Below are 25,916 nucleotides of genomic sequence, written 5' to 3'. Positions count from 1 at the left end.
TTTTGGACAAAATATTGTGGGGAAAGCAGCACATCTGGTGAGCTGAGAGCCATGCTTGTGTTTGACAGGTCCTACAGTTCTTAGCTGATACAACACAAATACATTGTAAACTCTTCCCTACTGTACATTACCAGATGTGGTGCTCCAATAAAGGTAATGGCAGGTAAGAGCACAGATGGCTGGTGAGATCAATTTGAAACTTGTAATTGTAGAATGGAGCGACTTACTGAGAAAAGAGAATAAGCTACTTAGCAATACTTTCCATCAAGTAAGTATATTTTTAGTTAACAAATGTGTATTAGAATATATTTTGAAACTGAATTAAAGATGAAATGCTCAACACTGACCTGAATTTTTTTCTTCTCCGTCATCATTACTTTATGAATCAGAAGCAGTGGAACAGTAGCAGGTAAGTGTCTGTCTTCTAAAATTGGTTATGCTTGTCTACATTAATTTATACTGCAGCTGTGATATGTGGCTTGTTGAATAACTTTCTCATTAAAGAGTGCCCTTAATCTTCAGTATTCCTTTCTACAGGTCTGCTGAATGAAGACTTGAAGATGAGGGGTTTCACTACCACTGCTTATTATCATTACTGTTACTGTTATCACCCCAATTAATGTCCCATCCTTGGCCACTCACATGCCTTATTTAAGCCCCATGTATTAACTACTGAATGATCAGTTGGTCTGCATAGTGTGTACTGGTTTATTTTATATAGGTACTGTACTACTAACCAACTAGAAAAGAACATGGAATCTGATAGCACTTTGCGTACCCCATGTAGTTGGAGTCTGAGAGCACATATTAGCCCACCCTATTTATCAATTCCTTGTGCCCATTGAATAAGCTGGGGATCTCACTCAAACAACAGCTTGTTTCTTTTTTTTGTCATACCTCCATAATAATTGTCTCTTGTCTTTTGTTTTTTGTTTTTTTTTTTTGTTTTTTTTTTGAAATAACTACCTTTCCCTGTTTTGTAATTATAATTTGAGAGTAACATCTATGGCCCCAATTTCTCTATCAGCGCATTGTTCTAGGTTCCTATTAAATACTCAAATGGAAGTGAGTTTGTAAATAACTTTGAAGTTAAAAAGGTTAAATTTGAGAACAGAAAAGCAGATGTTCATCGTGTTTCACTGTTGCAGTCATGACTGTAGGGTTCTCCCCTGCCGGCAGGCAGCCCTCGGTCGGCCAGAATCCCAAAGTCTGGGTCCGGCGTCAGTTGTTCAACTCTGCTCCCTGACGTCAGAGCGCCAGGAGTATAAAGCTGACAACCGACGCCATCTTCTCCAGTCTTTCTTGCCGTGCGGTGATAGCAGTTCGCAAGTGCCGGTTGGTAGACTCCTGACGAATATTTCTACTTACTTCGGTCCGAAGATTTTCTTCTCCACTCAAAGCTAAGTACCCCGTTGGGGAAATTTTTTTCTTGCTCCACTCCGATGTCAGAAAAAGTTAATAATTGTATTTCATGTGGGAAGCAAATACCTCATAAGGATTTTCATTCTTACTGTATTCCTTGCTTAGGCCCTGACCACGATGTAGCTAGTTGTCGGTTTTGTGCTAGATTCAATCAGCGTACAATCAAGCGAAGGTACGATTTTGCTTTTCATTACTTCGGTAGGCGCTTTAACTACAAAATGTCGTCGGACACGGTTCCATCTACTGGAGTTCACAAGCGTCGCAAGGATAAAGACAGGCCTCCGAGGTCCAAATCTGATGATAGCGCACATGTGGAGCCAGCTTAAGGTTCGGCCGTCGTCAGTGAAGCGCTTTTGCAGCCCCTGTCGTCGGCCATTTCAGAACCGACGGCCGAAACGGACTCTCATGAGGAGCCAACCAGGCCTTTAAATATCTCTGTTGCAGGACCTTCGGACAATGCTCCTTCGGATGGGTCCGGAGCCGCTGTGCAGGTACCGGCTTCCGAAGGGGTTTTCAGGCCTACTCAGCTTCAAGTAAAGGCAAAGCCAAAGACAAAGGCAAAGACTCCTTCTAAATCAAAGACTTCAGCACAGGCCTCTTCTGAACCGGCTCCCAAGTCACAGAAACAGTTACTCAAGATGGCGGAGGATTTACTCACAATGATTAGGGGTTCTCATCCCCCTCCAGATAAAAGGCCAAGGCAGGATGTTTATTATGATTCCTCTGATCAGGCTTCTGTTTCCTCAGTTTCTTCTTCTGATCAGGAATATTCTTTCGCTAGTTATGAGGATTCTGATGCGGAAGAATCCATTCCTTCAGCTTCTCCTCCTGAGGATTTTTCTTTGGGGAAACTCTGCATGAAATGAGGGAACATTTCCACTGGGAGGGACAGGAGTATTCAGAATCCAAGAAAAGACTGAGGGATTTTCTTCTTGTACCCCAACATAGACCCCTGGCTATTCCTCCTGTTTTGGATATTGTGGATGATGCCTTTTCGGAGGCTAATTTAACCCCTGATTCTTTTCCTCCTGCTCCTGTTAAGCCTGATAGGTACTACAGGGTTCCTGATTCCCATCAGTTTTTATACAAGAATCCTACTGCTGACCCTGAAACCATTTCTCAGGGTCCTAAGGGTGTTAAGGCCGCTACTGCCAAAAATCCTATTCCTACTGAAAAGGATTCTCGAGCCTTGGAAAGATAGGGCAAAAAGGTGTACACTTCTGCTACTTTGTCCATTAGGGCTTTAAACTGTCAGTTTCATATGCTTAAATATCAGCAATTTCTCTTATCTGTCTTAAAACAAAAATTTACTTCCATTTCTGCCTGTGCAGAAGATAAGGAATTACATGACTTATTGCATGCCACTGAACAAGTTGGGAAGCATGTTTTACACTGTGGATTTGATGCCTTGGAGGCTTCTTGTAGGGCTGTGGCCTCTGGCACAGTCATTAGAAGACATGCATGGCTAAAGGAACAGAATTTACCTGAACAAGTAAAGGCTAAATTATTGGATGCTCCTGTTCAGCATAATGTTTTGTTTGGATCTAAGGCTGAAGAGGTGATTAAAAAGATGGAGGATAAGGCGAAATCCATGCAAACAGTTAAAGATTTCTTACAAGTACAGCCTCCTAGATTTAGCAGGAATTGGCCATCAAAAAACTGGTCCTTTCCCTCTTCAGACAGGCCTCAAAGAGGTAGATATAGACGCTCCAGAGGGAGGCCTCAAACACAGGCTGCTTATAGACCAAGGCAGTGGACTGCTTCTACCCCTAGGGGAGGAGAGGACAGACCACAGTCTCAAAGGAAACAAACTCAATGACTCCCTCGGTTGGGCTGCAGGAACGTCTTGCCTGGAAGCCCCTCTCGGAGGAAAACTCTCTTTTTTTTTACCAAAATTGGACTCAAATAACCCAGGACAAATGGGTTTTGGATGTGATTTTAAGAGGTTACAAATTCCATTTTCATACTTTGCCAAGGTCAAACGGATGGCCAGACCTTCCAAAACATCAATGGATGGAGGCCTTAAACCAGGTGGAAGCTCTTTTGGCTATGAATGCCATAGAACTGGTACCTCTTTCAGAGATAGGAAAAGGGTTTTACTCAAGGCTCTTTCTAGTCCCACGAAAGCAAAATTCATGGAGACCCGTTCTGGATCTGTCAGTCTTGAACACCTTTCTAGAGATTCCAAAATTCAAGATGCTTACTCTACAGCAGTTACTTCCAATGCTGTCCAAAGATGCATGGATGGTGACTTTGGATTTAAAGGAGGCATATTTACACATTCCCATCAGGCAGGATCTCAGAAAATACCTCAGGTTCAAGGCCGGATCGAGGCACTTTAAATTCTCTGCGCTGCCCTTTGGATTATCTACTGCACCCAGGGTCTTCACCAAATGCCTGGCTCCAATAGTAGCTTACTGCAGACTCAAGGGAATTCAAATATACCCTTATCTGGATGATTGTCTAATTCAGGCAGACAGCAAGGATGTCTTACTCCAGCATCTACATTTTGTACAAAGCCTTCTCAAATTCCTGGGATTCTCTGTAAACGTAAAAAAGTCAAATTTGACACCATCACAAGAGATAACTTTTCTGGGTGCTCTTCTAAACACTACAACCCAGATGGCTTTTCTGACATCCGAAAAACAATTACAGCTGGCATCAGCTTTCAAGGCCTTGGCAACTCTGACCCATCTATCTGCAAGGAAATTCCTGCAGGCTTTGGGTTACATGGCCTCCTGCATCCTTCTCGTACCTTATGCAAGACTACACATGAGGAAAATACAGTGGTACCTAAAAAGTGTATGGTCTCAGCATTACCACAGTTTGGACATATTGATTCCTGTCCTTCCTTGCCTTCAAAAGGAATTTCTTTGGTGGTCCAGGGCATGTGCTCTAAACAAAGGGAAGCCCTTCCATCTACCTCCTGCCTCTCAGATTCTAACCACGGACACCTCGGTTTATGCTTGGGGAGCCCATTTTCTGGGCAATTGTCTGCAGGGCCTTTGGACAGAGGATCAGAAGCACCTGCATATCAACTTAAAGGAGATGTTAGCCGTTCAGAAAGCTCTATTGGCCTTCAGGAATCTCATACAGCCAGGACAACTACTAATATGGACAGACAACACCACAGTTATGTGGTACATAAACAAGCAAGGGGGATCTCATTCCTACCCCCTTTGCAGACTAGCCATGGATTTATGGAACACAGCTCTAACTTGCAATCTGGATCTTCAAGCTCAGTTTCTACCAGGAAAACAAAACTTACTGGCAGACAGTTTGAGCAGAAACCTTTCGGATCCACACGAGTGGATGCTGGACACCAAAATATTCAGGATGATAACAGCAGTATGGGGATGTCCTCACATAGATCTCTTTGCATCCCATCTAAATCATCAGCTGCAGATTTTTTGCACCAGGACATTCCACAGAGAGGCTTGGAAAGTGGATGCCCTGTCATTCAGTTGGAGGAACCTCTCGGGATATGCCTTTCCGCCTGTACCTCTTCTTCCATGAGTTTTATTGAAGATAAAACAGGACAAACCCAAGATGATAATCTTGTTGGCTCCAAATTGGCCTCGGCAGTTTTGGTATCCAACTCTAATAAACCTATGCCTGGAGCCCCCTTGGATTTTACCTCAGCCTCCGAACCTTCTGACCCAACATCAAGGTCAGGTTCTACACCCTCATGTCAGAACTCTCAGCCTGGCGGCCTGGTTAATCCAGGGCCTTTGATTTTTTCATTCCTACCCAAGCAGGTTATGGATGTCATTTTGGAAGCTAGACGTCCTAGCACTAGGAAATCTTATGCGGGAAAATGGAAAAGATTTTGTTCCTGGATGCAGGCTCAGGATTCTGATCCTCTTCTTCCTAACATTACTTTAATTCTACTTTACTTGACGGATCTCTTACATAAGGGTCTTTCTTTCTCTTCCATTAAGATCCATGCTTCAGCCATTTCTGCTCATTATAATACAGAGCCTCCCATCTTTTCCCACCAGCTCATGAGACAGTTCCTCAGAGTAGCTAAGAACTTAAGACCTCCTAGATCTCCTCCTATTCCTGCTTGGGATCTCAATTATGTTTTGGAAAAACTAACCTTGCCTCCTTTTGAGCCTGCCGCTTCTGCTGACATCAAGTTTTTATCTTGGAAGACAGCTATCCTGTTGGCACTAACCTCTGCCAGGAGAGTTTCAGAGTTACAAGCTCTTATGGCGGTGGAACCTTATATTATTTTTCATCAAGACAGGGTATCTTTGAGGACTAATCCGACCTTTATGCCTAAGGTGGTTTCCAAAGTGGCTTTAAATCAAACTATCCACTTGCCAACCTTTTTCCCCACTCCTCAAAATAAAGGGGAAAGGATCTTACATTCCTTGGATGTACATCGACAGCTACGTTTTTACCTGAACAGTACCAAGGACATCAGAAAATCTGAGCAATTGTTTGTTTCTTATGCTTCAAGTTCCCAAGGTAAAGCCATTTCTAAACAAACCATTTCTAAATGGATTGCTCATGGAATCAGATTTTGTTATTCACACCATGGGACCATACGGACTCATTCCACCAGAGCTGCTGCCACTTCTGCAGCCTTCCTCAGGGGAGTTCCTACCAAGGACATATTGGAAGCTGCAACTTGGAGTTCAGTGCATACTTTCTCTAAGCACTACAATTTGCCTCTCTACTCTAAGTCTAGGGTAGGCTTTGCCTCTGCAGTCTTGCAGGGCCTTTTAGCCACCCCTTCTTCTTTATGACCACCTCCCTTTATTTCAGCTTTGGGATTCTACCCTACAGTCATGACTGCAACAGTGAAACACGATGAACATAGTACAGTTGTGTACACCTACCATAAATGTAGATGTTCGAGTGTCTCCACTGTTGCAGTCTGGGTTTCCCTCCCTCCTGTCCCCCCTTATTTTTACTTTTGTGTGGTTCCTTTTTTCACCATTCTTCTGAGGTGTATTTGCAAAGGTTTTTGGGACCATTTTCATTTTGGGACTCCTGACATCTGGGGCAAGAAAAACTGGAGAAGATGGCGTTGGTTGTCAGCTTTATACTCCTGGCGCTCTGATGTCAGGGAGCAGAGTTGAACAACCGATGCCGGACCCAGACTTTGGGATTCTGGCCGACCGAGGGCTGCCTGCCAGCAGGGGAGAACTCTACAGTCATGACTGCAACAGTGAAGACACTCGAACATCTACATTTATGGTAGGTGTACACAACTGTACTTTTACAGTGTTGCAAGTGTACTCCTGACAGAGCTGTACTTTTTTTGCCTTTTTAAATCTTGCAGATCAAATAGAATGTTAATTGATCCTATCACATTTTCATTATCTGTGCCTGTGAAGGGACTAGAAAAATACTTGCTCATATTTAGAAGAGTTCTTGGGTACCGACCAAGCAATGAAAACAGAAATTAAAAAGCTAAATACTGTCTTCTGGAGTATAATTGTTAAAGATTATTACTGAAAATGCCTGTCTGAAGAAAAGGTGTCATCCTTTTTTCATCTGTTCATAGACATTATGAAAAGACAAGAAAAAAAATGCAGATCTTTGAATTCATATGTTGCGTGACATCATCTGATTTACTCTTTTACAGAATATGTTGTAAGTAAAGTGAATGTTATGTAGATTAAAAACTTAAGTGCTTTGAAGACATTCATTAATGTTAACATTTTCTTTGGTTTCTGAGCCTCTTAAGCTTGAGTTGCCCATCTGTTTTACAGTATTTACCATATCTTTTCTGAACTGTATAATGTACCTCAGAATGTATGTATAATATTTTACTTCAGAATGGCAGCAGGAGCTCTTCAGAATCTTCCTATTGTATATTGCAGCTGTTTTGTTAAAAAAATTTTGGAATTTTGAAAATTATGCAATACTTGCTGATGTCCTTCTATTGCTATGTTGCAGTATTCTTAGTGTGGGATTCTCCGCCTCAGGTGACCCAAACCTTATACAAAAGCTTAAGCCTGGTTGTTGTAGGTGCGTGGGATGTCACATGTAGGGCTATTAACCAGGGACCTTAAATGTAACATCTGCATGCACAGACCTCAGAACTTTTCAGCCGCAGTCAACAGTCACATCGATCTCTTTGCTCCTCTACTTTGAAGACGTCTAAAGCTAAGTACCCCGTTGGGGATTTTGTTTTAAATTCTTGCTTGAGCTTGGTTTGCTGTACCCTACCATTAGCCGATGTCCACTAAAAAGGGTAAATGCCAATGCGGGCACCAGATTCTGCATAAGGATACGCACGACCATTGCATTTTCTGCCTAGGCCAAGAACACGACCATACCTCTTGCCCAATTTGTCAGTCCTTTGTACCCAAGACCCTCTGAAGCCATCTGGCCGCCCTAAATCTATATTTAGAAAACCAGAGGCTAAAAAAGCTAGTGCTCAGGATGGATCCCGAGTCGACCGCCCTGGCGGAACAGCCACAGAAAAAGACCAAGATTGCAAGCCCTAGTACTTCTGCTTCTCCAGCATTGGATGCCCCGTCAGCTTCCGATTTTAGGAGTTGAGGGACGTCCGTTAGAGCCATCTACTTAGGTGACTCCGCTCGAGGAAGCCACTTCGAAAGTTAAGGCCAGCACTTCCACGGAGACAGCTCAGACATCGGTTCCAACTGATGTCGCAGGGGAACCAGACCACGCCAGATGACCAACCGGGATGCCCTTGCTCTGAAGCCCTAACTCCTATTCAGACCCCTGAAACCAGACCTTTTCCTAAAGCTACTCCTTTGAAAAGGAAACAGAAAACGAAGCACTTGCCTCCACCCACAGAGGGCGTTCCAGACTGGCAGTCATTCACCAAGTCCTTAATGCAGGCCTTTATGGCCCTTAGACCCAGCCCACCGCCTCTTCCCCCTCCAGAATTCCTGTTCTCAGTCCTAGGCCTGCCTCAGCTGCTTCTCTCCTCCCTCTCACTGCCCATGAAGGGGAAGAAGAACAGGAGGCGTACTACTCATCTTCAGATGAATTCATTACTTACTCATCACAAATAGCCTCCCCTTTAGAATATTATTCCCCTGATGAGGAATCCATAGAACGGGACTCTCCATCAGAGGATTTGGCCTTTGGGGAGACCATCACAAAAATGAAAGAATATTTTAAATGGGACACTTCCCAAATGATTGAAACTCAAAAGAGATACTTTGAGTTGCTTTAAGTGGAATCTCCCTCCCCTTCAGCCATTCCACCAGTTATCCCTGCCTACCTTGATGCATTCTCAGCAGCAACTAAAAACCCAGACACTCAGCCTCCTGCCCGTAAGAGGCCTGACCATTTCTATAAAGTACCAGATGAACAAAAATTCCTGGTCAAACCACCCATGGCTGCCCCAGCAGTGATTGCTATATCCCCTGACAAGCAATCAAGACTGATTCCTTCATCATCTCTGTTGCCTACTGACAAAGACAGTAAAAACATGGACAGGATAGGCAAAAAGGTTTATACCTCTTCCACCCTATCCTTCAGAGCTGTCAACTACCAAACCCATATGATAAAATATGCTTTGGACCTTGTATCCCAAGCCTCTACCCTCCTGTCATCCATACCTGACTGCCTTAGCAAGACAGAGGTAGCATCAAAACTGTCTCTGGCTTCTCAAGTGGCCAGACATTCTATTAGATGCAGTTATGATGCAGCAGAGGCCTCTGCAAGGTCCACTGCTACTGCATCTGTATGATGTAGATATTCATGGCTACTCCTTCAACCCCTGCCAGAGGACTTCAAATCAAAAATTATAGATGCCCCTCTAGACCACAACCTCCTGTTTGGTAAACATTCTGCAGACCTCTTCAAAAACCTTCAGGAGAAAAGTAAAGAGCTTCAAGACATCAAGCACTTGTTGATGATGTTCTTCGTGTTTCACTGTTGCAGTCATCACACTTGGGTTATCTGCCTGTAGGTAGCCCTTAGTCGGCCCGAGTACCAGAGACTTAGTATTTCTGTGACGGATGCTGTCACTCCAGGACTGAAGTCAGGTCATCAGGGGTATAAAGCAGGCAGCCGATGCCATTACATCAGTCTTTCTTGCCCAGGAGCCAGAAGCAGAAGCAGTTCACAAGTGCCGGTCGGCCTCTACCTGAATTTTCGTTTACGAATTGATAATCCTGAAGTCTTCTAAAGCTGGGGAACCTTTTTTCTTGCTCTAACCGATGTCAGAAAAAGTTAACAATTGTCTTGCCTGTGGAAAGCATATACCTCACAGAGATTTTCATTCGTACTGCGTCACCTGTTTAGACCTAGACCATGACATCCCTCGCTGTCTGTTTTGTGCCTTGTTTAACACCCGAACCATTCGTCGTCAGACTCTCTTTGTCGCTAAATTCTTTTGCTGTCGATCTCCGCATTCTGAAATGGCTTCAGTAAGCCACCCGACTACCGATGTTCCGAAAAAATGTAAGGATAAAGGCAGAGACAGATCGCATAGGTCCAAAACTGCCAACGATGCTTCCGTTAAGCTACTCACCAGTCCGCCGGTACGCAGTGAGGTGCTTTTGCAGCCCCTGATGCCCGGTTCAATGGATTCACAGGCGTCTACTGAGACCCATTCGGAGTCCGGTATGCCACGAGATGCTTCTTTGACTATGGAATCTGCGTATGTCTCTACCTTTAATGGGTCCGGAGCTGCTGTGCAGGCACTGGCTTCTGAAGCATTTGTTCACTCAACCGATGTTCATATCAAACTGACTTCATTTTTATCCAAAACTACCGAGTTTCTTAGGCCCAGAGTATGCACTATGCTTAGAAAACCGACAAATAAAGCTCATGCTCCCATGCCACAAAAACAAATGCTTAGAATGGCTGAAGACCTTATTACGCTGATTAGGGAAAGTCCACCTTCCCCTGCAAAGAGGCAAAGATCCCAGTCCCCTTCAACTTCTACAGACCTCTCTGAGACTTCTGATTATGAAGACATGAGCTTAACTGCCTATGAGGAGTCTGATGTAGAGGAAATCCATTCCCTCTGCCTCCCCTCCAGAAGATTTTTCTTTTGGTGAAACATTGCATACTTTAAGAGATCATTTCCACTGGGAATGCCAAGACTATCCTCAGTCCAAAAAGAGACTCAGAGAATTTCTAGTGTTGCCTCAGCACAGACCTTTAGCTATACCCCCTGTCCTAGATGTTGTGGATGATGTTTTTATGGAATCTAGTCTTACTCCTGACACTTTACCTCCTGCCCCTTGGAAACCAGATAGGTACTACAGGGTACCTAATGCTCAGAAATTCCTTTTCAAGAATCCTACTGCTGACCCAGAGATAATTTCCCAGGGGCCTAAAGGTATCAAGGCGACTGCAGCCAAGACTCCCACCCCTTCGGACAGGGATTCCAGAGGTTTGGACAGATGGGGTAAGAAGGTATATACCTCTGCAACTCTTGCTATTAGGGCATTGAATTGCCAGTTTCACATGCTGAAGTACCAGCAACATATTATAGAACTCATTAAACTAAAAGTGGTAACCTTTTCAGACTGTGCAGAAAATAAAGAATTGCAGGAGCTTATGCATTCTGCAAGCCAAGTCAGTAAGCATACTTTGCAGTGTGGCTTTGACGCCCTAGAAGCATCTTGCCGGGCAGCAGTCACTGGCTCTGTACTAAGAAGACATGCTTGGCTGAAGGAGCAGACCTTGCCAGACCATGTCAAATCAAAGTTACTAGACGCGCCTTTGAATAAGGACTGTTTGTTTGGCACCAAAGCAGAAGAGGCTCTTAAAATGAAGGAAGAAAAAGCTAAATCTATGCAGAGTGTTAAAGAATTCTTATATGTGCAACCCCCTAGATTCAGTAGGCATTGCCCTTCAAAACACTGGTCCTTTCCAGCCCCATCCAGGCTCTCTCAAACCAGACCCAGGGGAAACAGGCCAACTAGACTACAGTCTCTGGGTATGCAGGGATCTAAGCAATGGAGTGCCCCCACCCCTAAAGCAGGGAGTGGTAAGCCACCTTCTTACGGAAAAATCTCACAATGACTTCTTTACTCCACTTTCCAGCCCTGCCCAATGGCTTGTGCCCCCTAGGAGGAATACTTGCCCTTCATGCAAAAAACTGGATGTCCATCACTCAGGACTGGCGGGTCCTCAACATTGTATCCCAGGGGTACAAATTTTATTTCCATTCACTGCCAACCCCAAGCGGGTTTCCAGACCTTCCTCCAAACCAGTGGGCAGAGGCTCAAAACCAAGTACTTTCCCTGCTCAATATCGGAGCTATTCAGCCAGTTCCAGTAGAACAGAGGGGTCAAGGATTCTACTCCAGACTCTTCCTGGTACCCAGGAAAGAAGGATCCTGGCGCCCAATCCTGGATCTTTCAATTCTCAACACCTTCCTGGTGGTACCAAAATTCAAAATGCTTACCCTGCAACAGCTTCTTCCTATGCTAGCCAAGGATGCCTGGTTAGTCACCCTAGACTTAAAAGAAGCCTATCTGCACATCCCCATAAGGGAGTCATGCAGGAAGTATCTACATTTCAGGGCAGGATCTATGCATTATCAGTTCTCTGCACTTCCCTTTGGCTTAGCTACTGCACCCCGGGTATTCACAAAATGCCTGGCTCCAGCCATTGCATACTGCAGGCAGAGAAATATCCAAATTTACCTGTACCTGGACGACTGCCTGATTCAGGCGGACAGTCAGGAATTGCTGCTGCAGCACCTGACATTTGTAAAAAAAAATCTTCTCACTTCATTGGGGTACACAATCAATGAAAAGAAATCAAAACTGGTACCCAGTCAAAAAATTGTATTCCTGGGCACAAGCTTGGATACAACTTCCCAGATGGCATTCCTCACTTCAGAAAAACAAGTCTGTTTGACAGACTACTTCAAACAAATGGCCACCAGAACCCAGCTATCCGCAAGAAAAATACTGCAAGCCCTAGGGTTCATGGCCTAATGTATACTGCTAATTCCATATGCAAGACTGCATATGAGGAAACTTCAGTGGTACTTAAAAAGTCTTTGGTGCCAGCATTCTCAGGACTTGGAAACAGTCTTTCCTATCATACCCTGTCTAAGGACGGAGTTCCTTTGGTGGGCAGAAGCATGCAACCACAACAAGGGACTGCCATTTACTCTACCCCATGCCACCCACCACAGATGCATCAGACTATGCCTGGGGGGCATACATTGGACAGCAGATGTATTCAGGGCCACTGGAGCCCAAGTCAAATTCATCTGCACATCAACCAAAAAGGGATGCTAGCTGTGCAGAACACCCTGACAGCTTTCAGATCCCTACTGTTCCCAGGACAATTGCTAATAAAAACAGACAATATCACAGTTATGTGGTACATCAACACGCAGGGGGGAACCCATTCCTACCCACTCTGCAGGTTAGCCATGGCCCTGTGGAACAATGCCTTGGACTTTCAAGTCCATCTACAAGCGCAATTCCTGCCAGGCAAACAACACTCACTGGCAGACTACTTAAGCAGAAATCTCCTAGACCCACACAGGTGACAATTGGAGCCCAGCACCTTCAACCTTCTGATTCAGAAATGGGGGACCCCAGAGGTGGATCTCTTTGCCTCCCCCTACAACCACCAGCTCAGCAAATTCTGCACCAGGAATCCTCACAGCAAGGCCTGGAAAGTGGATGCCGTATCATTTCAGTGAGAAAAGCTCTTAATCTGTGCCTTTCCCCCTCTACCCATTCTCTCAAGAGTATTATTCAAGGTAAAACAAGACAGGCCAAGGACAATTTTGATTGCCCCGGACTGGCCACACCAGCACTGGTACCCACTCGTGCGCAGCCTGACAACGGTGCCATCCTGGCACCTACACCAGACCCCAACCCTGCTCTCTCAGCAGGAGGGACAGATTTTGCATCCACAACTGCAAACCCTAAATCTTGCAGCCTGCCTTATTCCTTGAATTCTCCCCCAGCAGCCCAAAGCAAGCATGTGCTGGACGTCATTCTTGAAGCCAGAAGAACCCAGTACAAGAAAATCCTATGCTGATAAGTGGAAAAGGTTCTGCTCATGGATTCAGTCCAAAGGAGAGGACACTACTCTGCCCTCCCTGCCTCTAATCCTGGATTACTTAGCAGATCTACTCCACAAAGGCCTGTCCTTCTCCTCCATTAAGATACATGCCTCCGCCATCTCTGCTCATTACAACACTGAGCCACCTCTCTTCTCGCACCCCCTGATCAAACAGTTCCTGAGAGGGGTAAACAAATTAAGGCCACCAAGGAGAGCACCCACACCTGCTTGGGACCTTAACTTTGTACTGGAAAAGCTCACGTTTCCCCCCTTTGAACCTGCTGCATCAGCAGAGATAAACTTCCTCTCTTGGAAAACAGCCTTGCTTCTAGCCATCACTTCAGCTAGAAGAGTGTCTGAGTTACAAGCACTGATGGCTGTGGAACCCTTCATTATTTTCCATGCTGACAGGGTTTCCCCTCAGGACTAACCCTTCCTTTATGCCTAAGGTGTCCAGTGTGGCTCTCAACCAATCCATCCATTTGCCAACCTTCTTCACTAATCCTCAAAATAAAGGGGAAAGGATCCTGCTTTCCTTGGACGTGCACAGACAGCTCAGATTCTACCTTGATAGGTCTAAGCCCTTCAGAAAATCTGACCAGCTATTAGTCAGCTTTGCAACAGGGGCAGAAGGCAAGGCCATTTCAAAACAAACCACTTCCAAATGAATAGCACACTGCATCCATTTCTTCTACAAGCACCATGGGAAACCAACCCCTCAGGGGGTCAGAACACATTCCACTAGGGCTGCATCTACCTCTACAGCATTTCTCAGGGGAGTCCTTACCAGGGACATCCTGGAAGCTGCTACATGGATATGTTCTTCGTGTTTCACTTTTGTAGTCATCACACTCTGGTTAGCTTCCTGCAGGTAGCCCTCAGTCGGCCCGAATACCAGAGTCTTGGGATTTCTGCGTCAGATGCTGTTGCCTCTTCCATGACGTCAGGTCGTCAGGGGTATAAAACATGTAGCTGATACCATTACATCAGCTTTTCTTGCCATGCAGAGCCCAAAGCAGAAGCAATTCACAAGTGCCTGTCAGCTGCTATCTGAAATTTTCGTTTTTCGAGTTTCAAGCCTGAAATCTTCTAAAGCTGAGTACCCGGTTGGGGATCCTTTTTTCTTGCTCTAACCAATGTCAGAAAAAGTTAACAGTTGTCTTGCCTGTGGAAAGCAAATACCTCACAGAGATTTTCATTCTTACTGCATCACCTGTTTAGGCCCAGACTACGATGTCTCTCGTTGCCGGTTTTGTGCCTTGTTTAATGCCCGAACTATTCGTCATCTGGCTATCTTTGTCGCTAAATTCTTTCATTCTCATTCTCCGTATTCCGAAATGGCTTCGATAAGCCATCCGGCTACAGATCTTCCAAAAAAAAGTAAGGATAAAGACAGAGATGGACCACATAGGTCCAAAACCGCCGATGATGCTTCCGTTAAGCTAGTCGCCAGTTTGCCGGTACTCAGTGAGGCGCCTTAGCAGCCCCTGATACCCGTTTCTATAGATTCGCAAGCCTCTGCTGAGACCCATTCAGAGTCCTGTATGCCGCAAGATGCTTCTTCGACTATGGAACCTGCGGATGTCTCTACCTTGGATGGGTCCGGAGCCGCTGTGCAGGCACTGGCTTCTGAGGGTGTATTCTGACCTACTGATGTTCATGTTAAACCAACAACTTTGTTTTTGGCTAAAACTACCGAGTTTCTCAGGCCCAGAGTTCGCACTACACTTAGAAAACTGACTACCGAAGTGCATGCTCAAGCTCCCATGCCACAAAAACAAATGCTTAGAATGGCTGAAGACCTTATTACTCTAATTAGAGGAAGCCAGCCTTCTCCTGCTAAAACACAAAGAATTGAATTTCCTTCAGATTCTACAGACCATGAGTCCGATGACTGTGATCCTTCTGATTACCAGGACGTACCCCAATCTACCTATGAGGATTCAGATGCAGAGAATTCCATTCCCTCTGCCTCCCCTCCAGAGGATTTTTCTTTTGGTGAAACCTTGCACACCTTAAGAGAGCATTTCCGCTGGGAATGCCAGGACTGTCCTCCATCCAAAAGGAGACTCTGAGAATTTTTAGATTTGCCTCAGCACAGGCCTCTAGCTATACCCCCTGTCCTGGATATTGTAGATGATGTCTTCATGGAATCCAGTCTTACTCCTGACACTTTACCACCAGCCCCTAGAAAACCTGACCGGTACTACAGAGTACCTGACTAAGAAATTTATCTTTAAGAATCCTACTGCGGATCCAGAGACCATTTCCCAGGGACCTAAAGGCATTAAGGCTACTACAGCCAAAAACCCCACCCCTTCAGACAGGGATTCTGGAGCTTTAGACAGATGGGGTAAGAAGGTATATACCACTGCAACTCTTGCCATCAGGGCTTTGAATTGCCATTTTCACATGTTAAAGTACCAGCAACATATTATGGAACTAATTAAACAAAAAAAATGGTGTTACTTCCAGATTTTGCAGAAAGTAAAGATTTACAAGAGTTAATGCATTCTGCAAACCAAGTTAGTAAACATACTTTACAGTGTGGGTTTGATGCCTTAGAAGCACCTTTCAGGGCTGTTGTGACTGGGTCTGTACTGAGAAGGCATGCTTGGCCTAAGGAACAAATCTTGCCAGACCATGTCAAAGCAAAATTACTAGATGCTCCATTAAATCAGGATCATTTGTTTGGCACAAAAGCAGAAGAAGTTTTTAAAAAGATGGAGGAAAAAGCTAAATCTATGCAAACTGTCAAAAGATTTCTTACAGGTATAGTCACCTAGATTCAGTTGGCATTGGCCTTCTAAAAACTGGTTCTTTCCAGTCCTTCCCAGGCCTTCTCAGTCCAAACCCAGGGGAAACAGAACACCAAGACTACAGTCTCAGGGTATGCAGAGATCTAAACAATGGAGTGCTCCCACCTCAGAAACAGGGAGTGGTAAGCCACCCCCTCATGGAAAAAAGTTCACAATGACTTTTTTCAATCATCCTTCCCAACCATGCCCAAGTACTTGCACCCCCAGGAGGAAAACCCGCTCTTCATGCAAAAAACTGGATGTCCATTACTCAGGACCAATGGGTTCTAAACATTGTATCCCTGGGATTTAGATTCTACTTCCATTCACTGCCAACCCCAAGTGGGTTGCCAGACCTTCCTCCAAACCAGCGGGCAGAGGCTCAAAAGCAAGTACTTTCCCTTCTCAGTATCAGGGCTATTCAACCTATCCCAGCAGAACAAAGCGGACAGGGTTTCTACTCCAGACTGTTCCTGATGCCCAGAAAAGAGAGCTCTTGGCACCCTATCCTGGATCTGTCAATTCTTAACACCTTTCTGGTTTTCCCAAAATTCAAAATGCTTACACTGCAACAGCTTCTTCCTATGTTAGCCAAGAATGCCTGGTTAGTCACCCTAGACTTAAAAGAAGCTTATCTGTACATCCCCATAAGGGAGTTTTGCAGGAAAAATTTACATTTCAGGGCAGGCTGTATGCACTTCCCTTTAGCTTATCTACTGCGCCCAGAGTATTCACAAAGTGCCTGGCTCCAGCCATTGCATACTGTAGGCAAAGAAATATTCAAATTTACCCATATTTGGACGATTGCCTGATTCAGGCAAACAGTCAGGAATTGCTACTTCAGCACCTGGCATTTGTAAAAAGACTACTAACTTCACTATGGTACACCATCAACAAAAAGAAATTACAATTGGTGTGCAGTCAAAAAATTGTATTCCTGGGAGCAAGCTTGAACACAACTTCCCAGATGGCATTCCTCACTCCAGAAAAGCAGGTCTATATGACAAACTACTTCAAATTAATGGCCACCAAAACCCAGCTGTCTGCAAGGAAAATACTGCAAGCACTAGGGTTCATGGCCTCATGCATTCTGCTAATTCCATATGCAAGACTGCATATGAGGAAACTTCAATGGTACTTGAAAAATCTATGGTGTCAACATTCTCAGGACCTAGAAACAGTGATTCTTATCATACCTTGTCTAAGGAGAGAGGCCCTTTGATGGGCAGAGGCGTGCAACCACAACAAGGGACTTCCTTTCACTCAACCCTTCGTCGCCCAAACCCTGACAACAGATGCATCAGACTATGCATGGGGGCTCACATGGCAGACAAATGCATCGAAGGTAAATGGAGCCCAGGACAAATTCCCCTGCATATCAATCTAAAAGAGGTGTTAGCTGTACGGAGTGCTCTGACAGCCTTCAAATACTTTATCCTGCCAGGACAGCTCCTGATAAAGACAGACAACACTACAGTTATGTGGTACTTAAACAAGCAGGGGGGAACTCATTCCTATCCACTCTGCAGGTTAGCCATGGCCCTGTGGAACATAGCCTTGAGCAACCAAGTGCACCTGCAAGCTCAATTCCTGCCAGGCAAACAAAATTCATTGGCAGATGACTTAAGCAGAAATCTACTGGACCCATATGAGTGGAAACTGGAACCCAACTCATTCAGACTTCTAATCTAGAGGTGGGGGACACCAGAGGTGGACCTCTTTGCCTCTCCCCAAAACCACCAATTGAGCAAATTTTGCACCAGGAACCCTCACAGCAGAGCCTGGAAGGTGGATGCCCTACCTTTTACATGGGAAAACCTCTCAATGTATGCCTTTCCTCTTCTGCCCCTCTGCTCAAAAGTACTACTCAAGGTCAAACAGGACAGGCCAAGGACAATCCTTATTGTCCCAGACTGGCCACGCCAGCACTGCTACCCACTCCTATGCAGTCTGACAGCAATGCCACCCTGGCACCTATATCAGACACCTTCCCTGCTGTCTCAGCAGGAGGGACAGATTTTACATCCACAGCTGCAAACACTAAACCTTGCAGCCTGACTTATCCCCTGAATACACCACCAGCAACCCTCAGCAAACAGATGCTGGGCATCATCCTTGAGGCCAGAAGACCTAGTACTAGGAATCCTATGCTGAAAATGGAGATGATATTGTTCTTCTCAAGGGAAGGACACAGCCGTGCCCACCATACCTCAAATTCTTGATTACCTAGCAGAGCTGCTCCACAGAGGCCTATCCTTCTCATCCATTAAGATTCATGCCTCTGCCATCTCAGCTCATTATAATACTGAGCCACCACTCTTTTCTCGCCCTCTCATCAAACAGCTCCTGAGAGGAGCTAACAATTTAAGGCCCTCTAGGAGAGCTCCCACCCCAGTCTGGGACCTTAACTTTGTACTGGAGAAGCTCACGCTTCCCCCTTTTGAACCTGTTGCTTCAGTGGAGTTAAAATTCCTCTCTTGGAAAACAGCCTTACTTCTAGCCATCACTTCAGCAAGAAGAGTGCCTGAGTTACAGGCACTAATGGCTGTAGAACCCTTCATTATTTTCCATGCTGACAGGGTTTCCCTCAGGACTAACCCATCCTTTATGCCCAAGGTAGTATCCATTGTGTCTTTAAACCAATCCATCCATTTGCCAACCTTTTTCCCTAACCCACAGAATAAAGGGGAAGGGATCCTGCACTCCTTGGACATGCACAGACAGCTCAGGTTCTATCTTGACAGGGCTAAACCTTTCAGAAAATCTGACCAGCTCATAGTCAGCTTTGCTGCAGGGGCAGAGAGCAAAGGCATTTCACAGCAAACCATTTCCAAATGGATAACACACTGCATTCATTTCTGCTACAAGCACCATGGAAAACCTACCCCACAGGGGATCAGAACTCATTCCACTAGGGCTCCCTCAACCTCTGTAGCATTTCTCAGGGGAGTCCCTATCAGGGACATCCTGGAAGCTGCAACCTGGAGTTCTGTACATACCTTCACCAAGCATTGCCACTTATCTATTTTTTTCTAAATCCAGAGCTGGATTTGCTACAGCAGTCTTACAGGGCCTGCTAGCCAGTCCTAACACTTCTTGACTGCCCCCACCCTTCCTCAGCTTTGGGAATCATCCCAAGTGTGATGACTGCAACAGTGAAACACGAAGAACATAGTACAGTTGTGTACACTTACCATAAATGTAGATGTTCGAGTGTATTCACTGTTGCAGTCCTGGTTTCCCTCCCTCCAGCCCCCTGACTTTCTCTATCCTTCTAACTATCCTCTTTATGGCCATCTTTTATGGCAGGGGTATTTACTTTTCACTGGAGGTGTTCCACACCATTTAATACCTTCCTATTTTGGGGGCTCCTGACATTTGGGGCAAAAAAACTGATGTAATGGCATCGGCTGCATGTTTTATACGCCCGATGACTTGACATCATGGAAGAGGCGACAGCATCCGACACAGAAATCCCAAGACTCTGGTATTCAGGCCGACTCAGGGCTACCTACAGGCAGATAACCCAAGTGTAATGACTGCAACAGTGAATACACTTGAACATCTACATTTATGGGAAGTGTACACAGCTATACTTTCTGTACACACCTTCACCAAGCATTACCACCCGCCTATTTTTTCCAAATCCAGGGTAGGTTTTGCTACAGCAGTCCTGCAAGGCAGATTAACCAGCCCTAACTCTTCTTGACTACCTCCACCCTTCTTCAGCTTTGGGAATCCACCCAGGTGTGATGACTGCAGCAGTGAAACATGAAGAACATAGTACAGTTGTGTACACTTAACCATAAATGTAGATGTTAGAATGTATTCGCTGTTGAAGTCTTGGATGTTCTTAGTGTTTCACTGTTGCAGTCATTACATTTGGGTAATCTGCTGGCAGGTTGCCCTCAGTCGGCCTGAATATCGAAGTCTTGGGTCCTGCGTCAGTTGCTGTCTCTTCTTCCATGACGTCAGGTCATCAGGGGTATAAAACAGGCAGCCGACGCCATTTTATTTAGTCTTTCTTGCCGCGCGGTGCCCGAAGCAGAAGCAGTTCGCAAGTGCCGGTCAGTCGACTCCTGAAATTTTCGGATTCGAGTTTCAGAACCGAAGTCTTCAATTAAAGCTAAGTACCCCGTTGGGGAAACTTTTTCTTGCTCCATACCGATGTCAGTAAAAGTTAATAATTGCATTACTTGTGGGAAGCAAATACCTCATAAGGATTTCCATTTGTACTGTATTCCTTGCCTAGGCCCAGATCATAACATGCCTTGCTGTCGGTTTTGTGCTAGATTTAACCAACGCACTATTAAGCGTCGGTATATCTTTGCTTCCAAATATTTTGGAAACAGATTTAACTGCCCTGAAATGTCATCGGATAGCAATCAGACTGCCGGAGTTCACAATAAAACGCAAAGAAAAGGACAGAGACAGACCGTCGAGGTCCAAAACTGACGACTAAGCTTCTCCTAAGCCAGTCGCTGGTTCACCAGTACTCATTGAGGCACTTTCTCAGCCCCTGATACCCGCTACTTTCGAGTCGCAGGCCTCTACCAAGACCCATGTGGAGTCCAGCATGCCGCGAGATTCTCAAAGTATTGTGCCCGCAGATGTCTCTCCCTCGGATGGGTTTGAAGCTGTTGAGCAGGCACCGGCTTCTGAGGGTGTTTTCAGACCTCATCATTTCTATATAAAACCGACGCCAGCTTCAAAAACAAAGACAAAAGCAACTTCTGAGGCTAAAAAAATGATGCATGAGGTACGTGCTCAGGCCTCTATGCCCAAGAAACAGATGATCAAAATGGCTGAAGACTTAATTACCTTGATCAGGGGTTCCCAACCCCCCCCCCCCCGATAAAAGGCCTAGGCAAGACAAATCTTCAGATCAGGTTTCTATTTTTTCTGATTCCTCTTCTGATCAGGAATTATCTATACCACCCTATGAGGATTCAGATGCAGAGGAATCCATCCAATCTGCATATCCTCCTGAATATTATTCTTTTGGTGAAACCTTGCATACTTTGAGGGAACATTTTCATTGGGAGTCAAGATTTCTCAGAATCAAAAAAGAGGCTTAGGGATTTCCTTCTTCTCCCTCAGCATAGGCCATTGGCACTACCTGCTGTATTAGACATTGTTGATGATGTGTTTTCGAAATCAAGCATGGCTCCAGATTCCCTACCTCCAGCTCCTAGCAAGCCAGACAGATATTACAGGGTTCCTGACTCCCACAAATTTTTATTAAAAAATTCTGCTGCTGACCTTGAAACTATCTCACAGGGTCCCAAAGGTGTAAAGGTCTCAACAGCTAAGAGTCCTACCCCCTCTGATAGAGATTCCAGGGCGCTGGATATATGGGGAAAGAAGGTTTATACCCCTGCAACCTTGACAATTAGGGCCTTAAGCTGCCAGTTTCATATGCTTAAATATCAACAGCATGTTATGGGATTATTGAAACAGAAAATGATGTTGATTTCTGAATGTGTGGAAAATAAAGAATTACAGGAATTATTGCATGCAGCAGAACAGGTTGGAAAGCATACTTTGCAATGTGGTTTTGATTCCTTGGAGGCCTCCTTCAGGGCCGCAGTTACTGGATCTGTGATTAGAAGGCATGCCTGGCTCAAAGAGCAAAATCTGCCTGATCATGTTAAAGCTAAATTGTTGGATGCACCTTTACAACATGATACTCTGTTTGGTAATAGGGCAGAAGAGGTTTTAAACAAAATGGAAGACAAAGCTAAGTCTATGCAAACTGTAAAAGACTTCTTACAAGTGCAGCCACCAAGATTCAGTAGACACTGGCCTACAAAAAAATTGGTCCTTTCCTGTGTCCGACAGAGCCTCACGTGGCAAATCCATGCGCTCAAAAGGCTCTAGATACCAATCACAGGGTTCCTACAGGTCAAAGCAATGGGGTGCCTCCTCCTCCAAATCTGAAGGAAACAAAGCACAACCCTACAGTAAGCAGTCTCAGTGACTTCCCTCTGCCATCACCAAGCACTTATCTTTTGGCAGCCCCCTTTGGGGGAATACTAGCACTTCATGCTCAAAATTGGCAGTTAATAACCCAGGACAAGTGGGTATTAAACACAGTATCCCAGGGATACAGATTTAATTTCCATACCTTGCCAATTCCAAACGGTTGGCCAGATCTGCCACAGAATTAATGGGCAGAAGCCCTTGATCAACTAATGACACTGGAGCTGAAGGAGACAGAAAGGGATGATGGAATTAAAAGACCAGCACCATCTTGCTAATCCTGGGGGGGTGGGGGGTGGGGGGGTGGACTGGCTGACTGCAGCATTGACATCTACTAGGCAGAATTGGATAAAGTGCAGTGTATGGTATGCCCAAGGGAGATGTGCTTGGTTCTGCTAAGCCTTATTCACATGGTAGACTTCTCACATCTGTAGAAATGTACATGCAGACAGAAGAAGGTGCACTTGTTCATAGGTAGGTACTAGACTATCGGCCCTGAGGCCTATATAAGCCAAGCCAAAAAGTTCCCAGGCTTTCACCACATAAGAAAATTAATGCAAATAAGAGGAACATTTAGTACCTTCTGGGTATGGGGTTATGTAGGTAGGCATCTTTTGGATCTAAAGTGATCGTCTCCTATGGAAGGAATAGTGTGTGTGTGTGTGTGTGTGTGTGTGTGTGTGTGTGTGTGTGTGTGTGTGTGTGTGTAGCTCTATAAAGCATATATATATATATATATATATATATATATATGTGTGTGTGTGTGTGTGTGTTGTGTTTATGTATTTATATGTATAAATATGTATGTGTTTATAAAATAGTTACATATATATAACTATAAAACAGCCTTAAATGTTTGTGTGTATATACAGACAGACGTGTGTGTGTGTGTGTGTGTGTGTGTGTGTGTGTGTGTGTGTGTGTGTGTGTGTGTGTGTGTGTTTGTGTATTTTTTTTATCAGAATAACATGCCAGCATATCATCATTAAATCATATTTTTGCCAAGGGATGCAGTATTTTTTATTTGCATACTTTTTAAGGACATCATTAAACATGTATATACATTTTATGCAAGTCAGCAGCCTTCTATATCCAATTTGAACCATTCATCTAAATGTTATCTCAGCTCTGGTTAATTAAAAAGGTAGCAACAAACACCGCATTCATAAAAATCTACACTATTGACAAAACAATTACTCTCAACTTAACTGAACCTCCTAAAACACAAACCTAATACAGATTAAAAAGTAAATAAATAAAACCACAAGAGGGAAGGTTAGGCCAAAAAAAAAAAAAATGTCCCATGGTTGAATGACAGATGTTCTTCTTGTTTCACTGTTGCAGTCATTACATTTGGGTAATCTGCTGGCAGGTTGCCCTCAGTTGGCCTGAATTCCAAAGTCTTGGGTCATGCGTTGGTTGCTGTCTTCTCTTCCATGACGTCAGGTCGTCAGGGGTATAAAACATACAGCCAACACCATTTTCTTTAGTCTTTCTTATCGCGCGGTGCCCAAAGCAGAAGCATTTCGCAAGTGCCGGTCGGCCGACTACTGAAATATTCGAGTTTGAGTTTCAGAACCGAAGTCTTCACTAAAGCTAAGTACCCCATTGGGGAAACTTTTTTCTTGCTTTTTACCGATGTCAGAAAAAGTTAATAATTGTATTACTTGTGGGAAGCAAATATCTCATAAGGATTTCCATTTATACTGTATTCCTTGCCTAGGCCCTGATCACAACGTGCCTGGCTGTCGGTTTTGTGCTAGATTTAACCAACACACTATTAAGCGTCAGTATATTCTTGCATCAAAGTATTTTGGAAACAGATTTAACTACCCAGAAATGTCGTCGGATAGCAATCTGACTATTGGACTACATAAAAAAACGCAAAGAAAAGGACAGAGAAAGGCAGTCGAGATCCAAAACCGACAACGAAGCTTCTTCTAAGACAGTCGCCGGTTCGCCGGTACTTGGTGAGGCGCTTTTGCAGCCCCTGATACCCGCTACCTTTGAGTCGCAGGCCTCTACTGACACCCATGTGGAGTCCGGCATGCCGCAAGATACTCAAGGTATTCGACCAACGGATGTATCTCCCTCGGATGGGTCTGGAGCCACTGAGCAGGCACTGGCTTCTGAGGGTGTATTCAGACCTCAACATTTGTATATCAAACCGACGACAGCTACAAAACCAAAGACAAAAGCAAATTCTAAAACTAAAAAACCGACGCATGAGCCACGTGCACAGGCCTTTATGCCTAAAAAACAACTGAACAAAATGGCTGAAGACCTTATTACCTTCTTCAGGGGTACCCATCCCCCTCCAGATAAGAGGCTTAGGTAAGACACTGATTATGAATCTTCATATCAGGTTTCTATTTCTTCTGATTCCTCTTCTGATCAGGAATTATCTACACCTCCCTATGAGGATTCTGATGCTGAGGAGTCTATTCCATCTGCATCTCCTCCTGAGGATTATTCATTTGGAGAAACCTTGCATACTTTGAGGGAGCATTTTCACTGGGAGAGTCAAGACTTCTCAGAGTCAAAAGAGTCTCGGGGATTTCCTTCTCCCTCAGCACAAGCCTTTAGCTATTCCCCCTGTTTTAGACATTGTGGATGATGTGTTTTTGGAGTCAAGCTTGACCCCTGACTCCTTACCTCTGGCTCCCAGTAAGCCTGACAGATATTACAGGGTCCCTGACTCAAATAAATTTTTATTTAGAAACCCTGCTGCTGATCCTGAAACTATTTCACAGGGTCCAAAGAGAGTTAAGGCCTCAACAGCAAAAAATCCTACCCCCTCTGACAGAGACTCAAGGGCATTAGACAGATGGGGAAAAAAGGTTTATACATCTGCAACCTTGGCAATCAGGGCCTTAAACTGTCAATTTCATATGCTTAAGTACCAACAACATGTTATGGGATTGCTGAAACAGAAAATGATGTTGATTTCAGAATGTGCAGAAAATAAAGAATTGCAGGAATTATTGCATGCAGCTGAACAAGTTGGAAAGCATACTTTGCAATGTGGTTTTGATTCCTTAGAGACCTCCTGCAGGGCCGCAGTTACTGGATCTGTGATTAGGAGGCATGCCTGGTTAAAGAACAAAATTTGTCTGATCATGTTACAGCTAAATTGCTAGATGCACCTTTACAGCATGATTCGCTGTTTGGTATTAAGGCAGAAGAGGTTTTAAAGAAAATGGAAGACAAAGCTAAGTCTATGCAAACTGTTAAAGACTTCTTACAAGTGCAGCAGCCACCAAGATTCAGTAGACACTGGCCTACAAAAAATTGGTTCTTTCCTGTGTCAGACAGAGCTCAAAGAGGCAAATCCAGGCATCCTAAGGGTTCCAGATAGCAGGCGCAAGATTCATACAGATCAAAGCAATGGAGTGCTTCCACCTCCAAATCTGGAGGAGATAAAGCGCAAACCTACAGAAAGCAATCCCAGTGACTTCCCTCTGCCTATACCAAGCACTTATCTTTTGGCAGCACCCATAGGGGGAAATTAGTACTTTTTGCTCAAAATTGGCAGTTAATAACCCAGGACAAGTGGGTAGTAAACATAGTATCACAGGGATACAGATTCCATTTCCACACTCTGCCAATGGCAAATGGTTGGCCAGATCTGCCAAAAAATCAATGGGCAGAGGCACAGAAACAGGTTACGTCCCTCATGGCTATGGGGGTCATTCAGACAGTACTAGAACAGGAAAAAGGACA

The 25,916-nt window shown here is 44.6% G+C and overlaps 1 protein-coding gene across 2 annotated transcripts in view; it reads left to right on the top strand.

Moving 5' to 3' along the window:
• Nucleotides 1-25,916, top strand: part of TMEM237 (transmembrane protein 237) — a 723,713-nt gene that overhangs the window by 71,191 nt on the left and 626,606 nt on the right. The window contains exon 3 of one of the 2 annotated variants that reach the window (XM_044060506.1): nucleotides 393-409. In XM_044060506.1, coding sequence (XP_043916441.1) covers nucleotides 393-409 — 17 coding nt within the window. Of the gene's footprint in view, nucleotides 1-389; nucleotides 410-25,916 lie in introns of both variants that reach the window. The other variant, XM_044060505.1, reaches the window with a different exon arrangement.

This window comes from Protopterus annectens, chromosome 2.part0 (assembly GCF_019279795.1).
Source record: "Protopterus annectens isolate FY-2018-M chromosome 2.part0, PAN1.0, whole genome shotgun sequence".
NCBI lineage: Eukaryota > Metazoa > Chordata > Ceratodontiformes > Protopteridae > Protopterus > Protopterus annectens.
The sequence above is the reverse complement of the archived record's forward strand: the minus strand, read 5'-3'. Positions and strand labels throughout refer to the sequence as shown.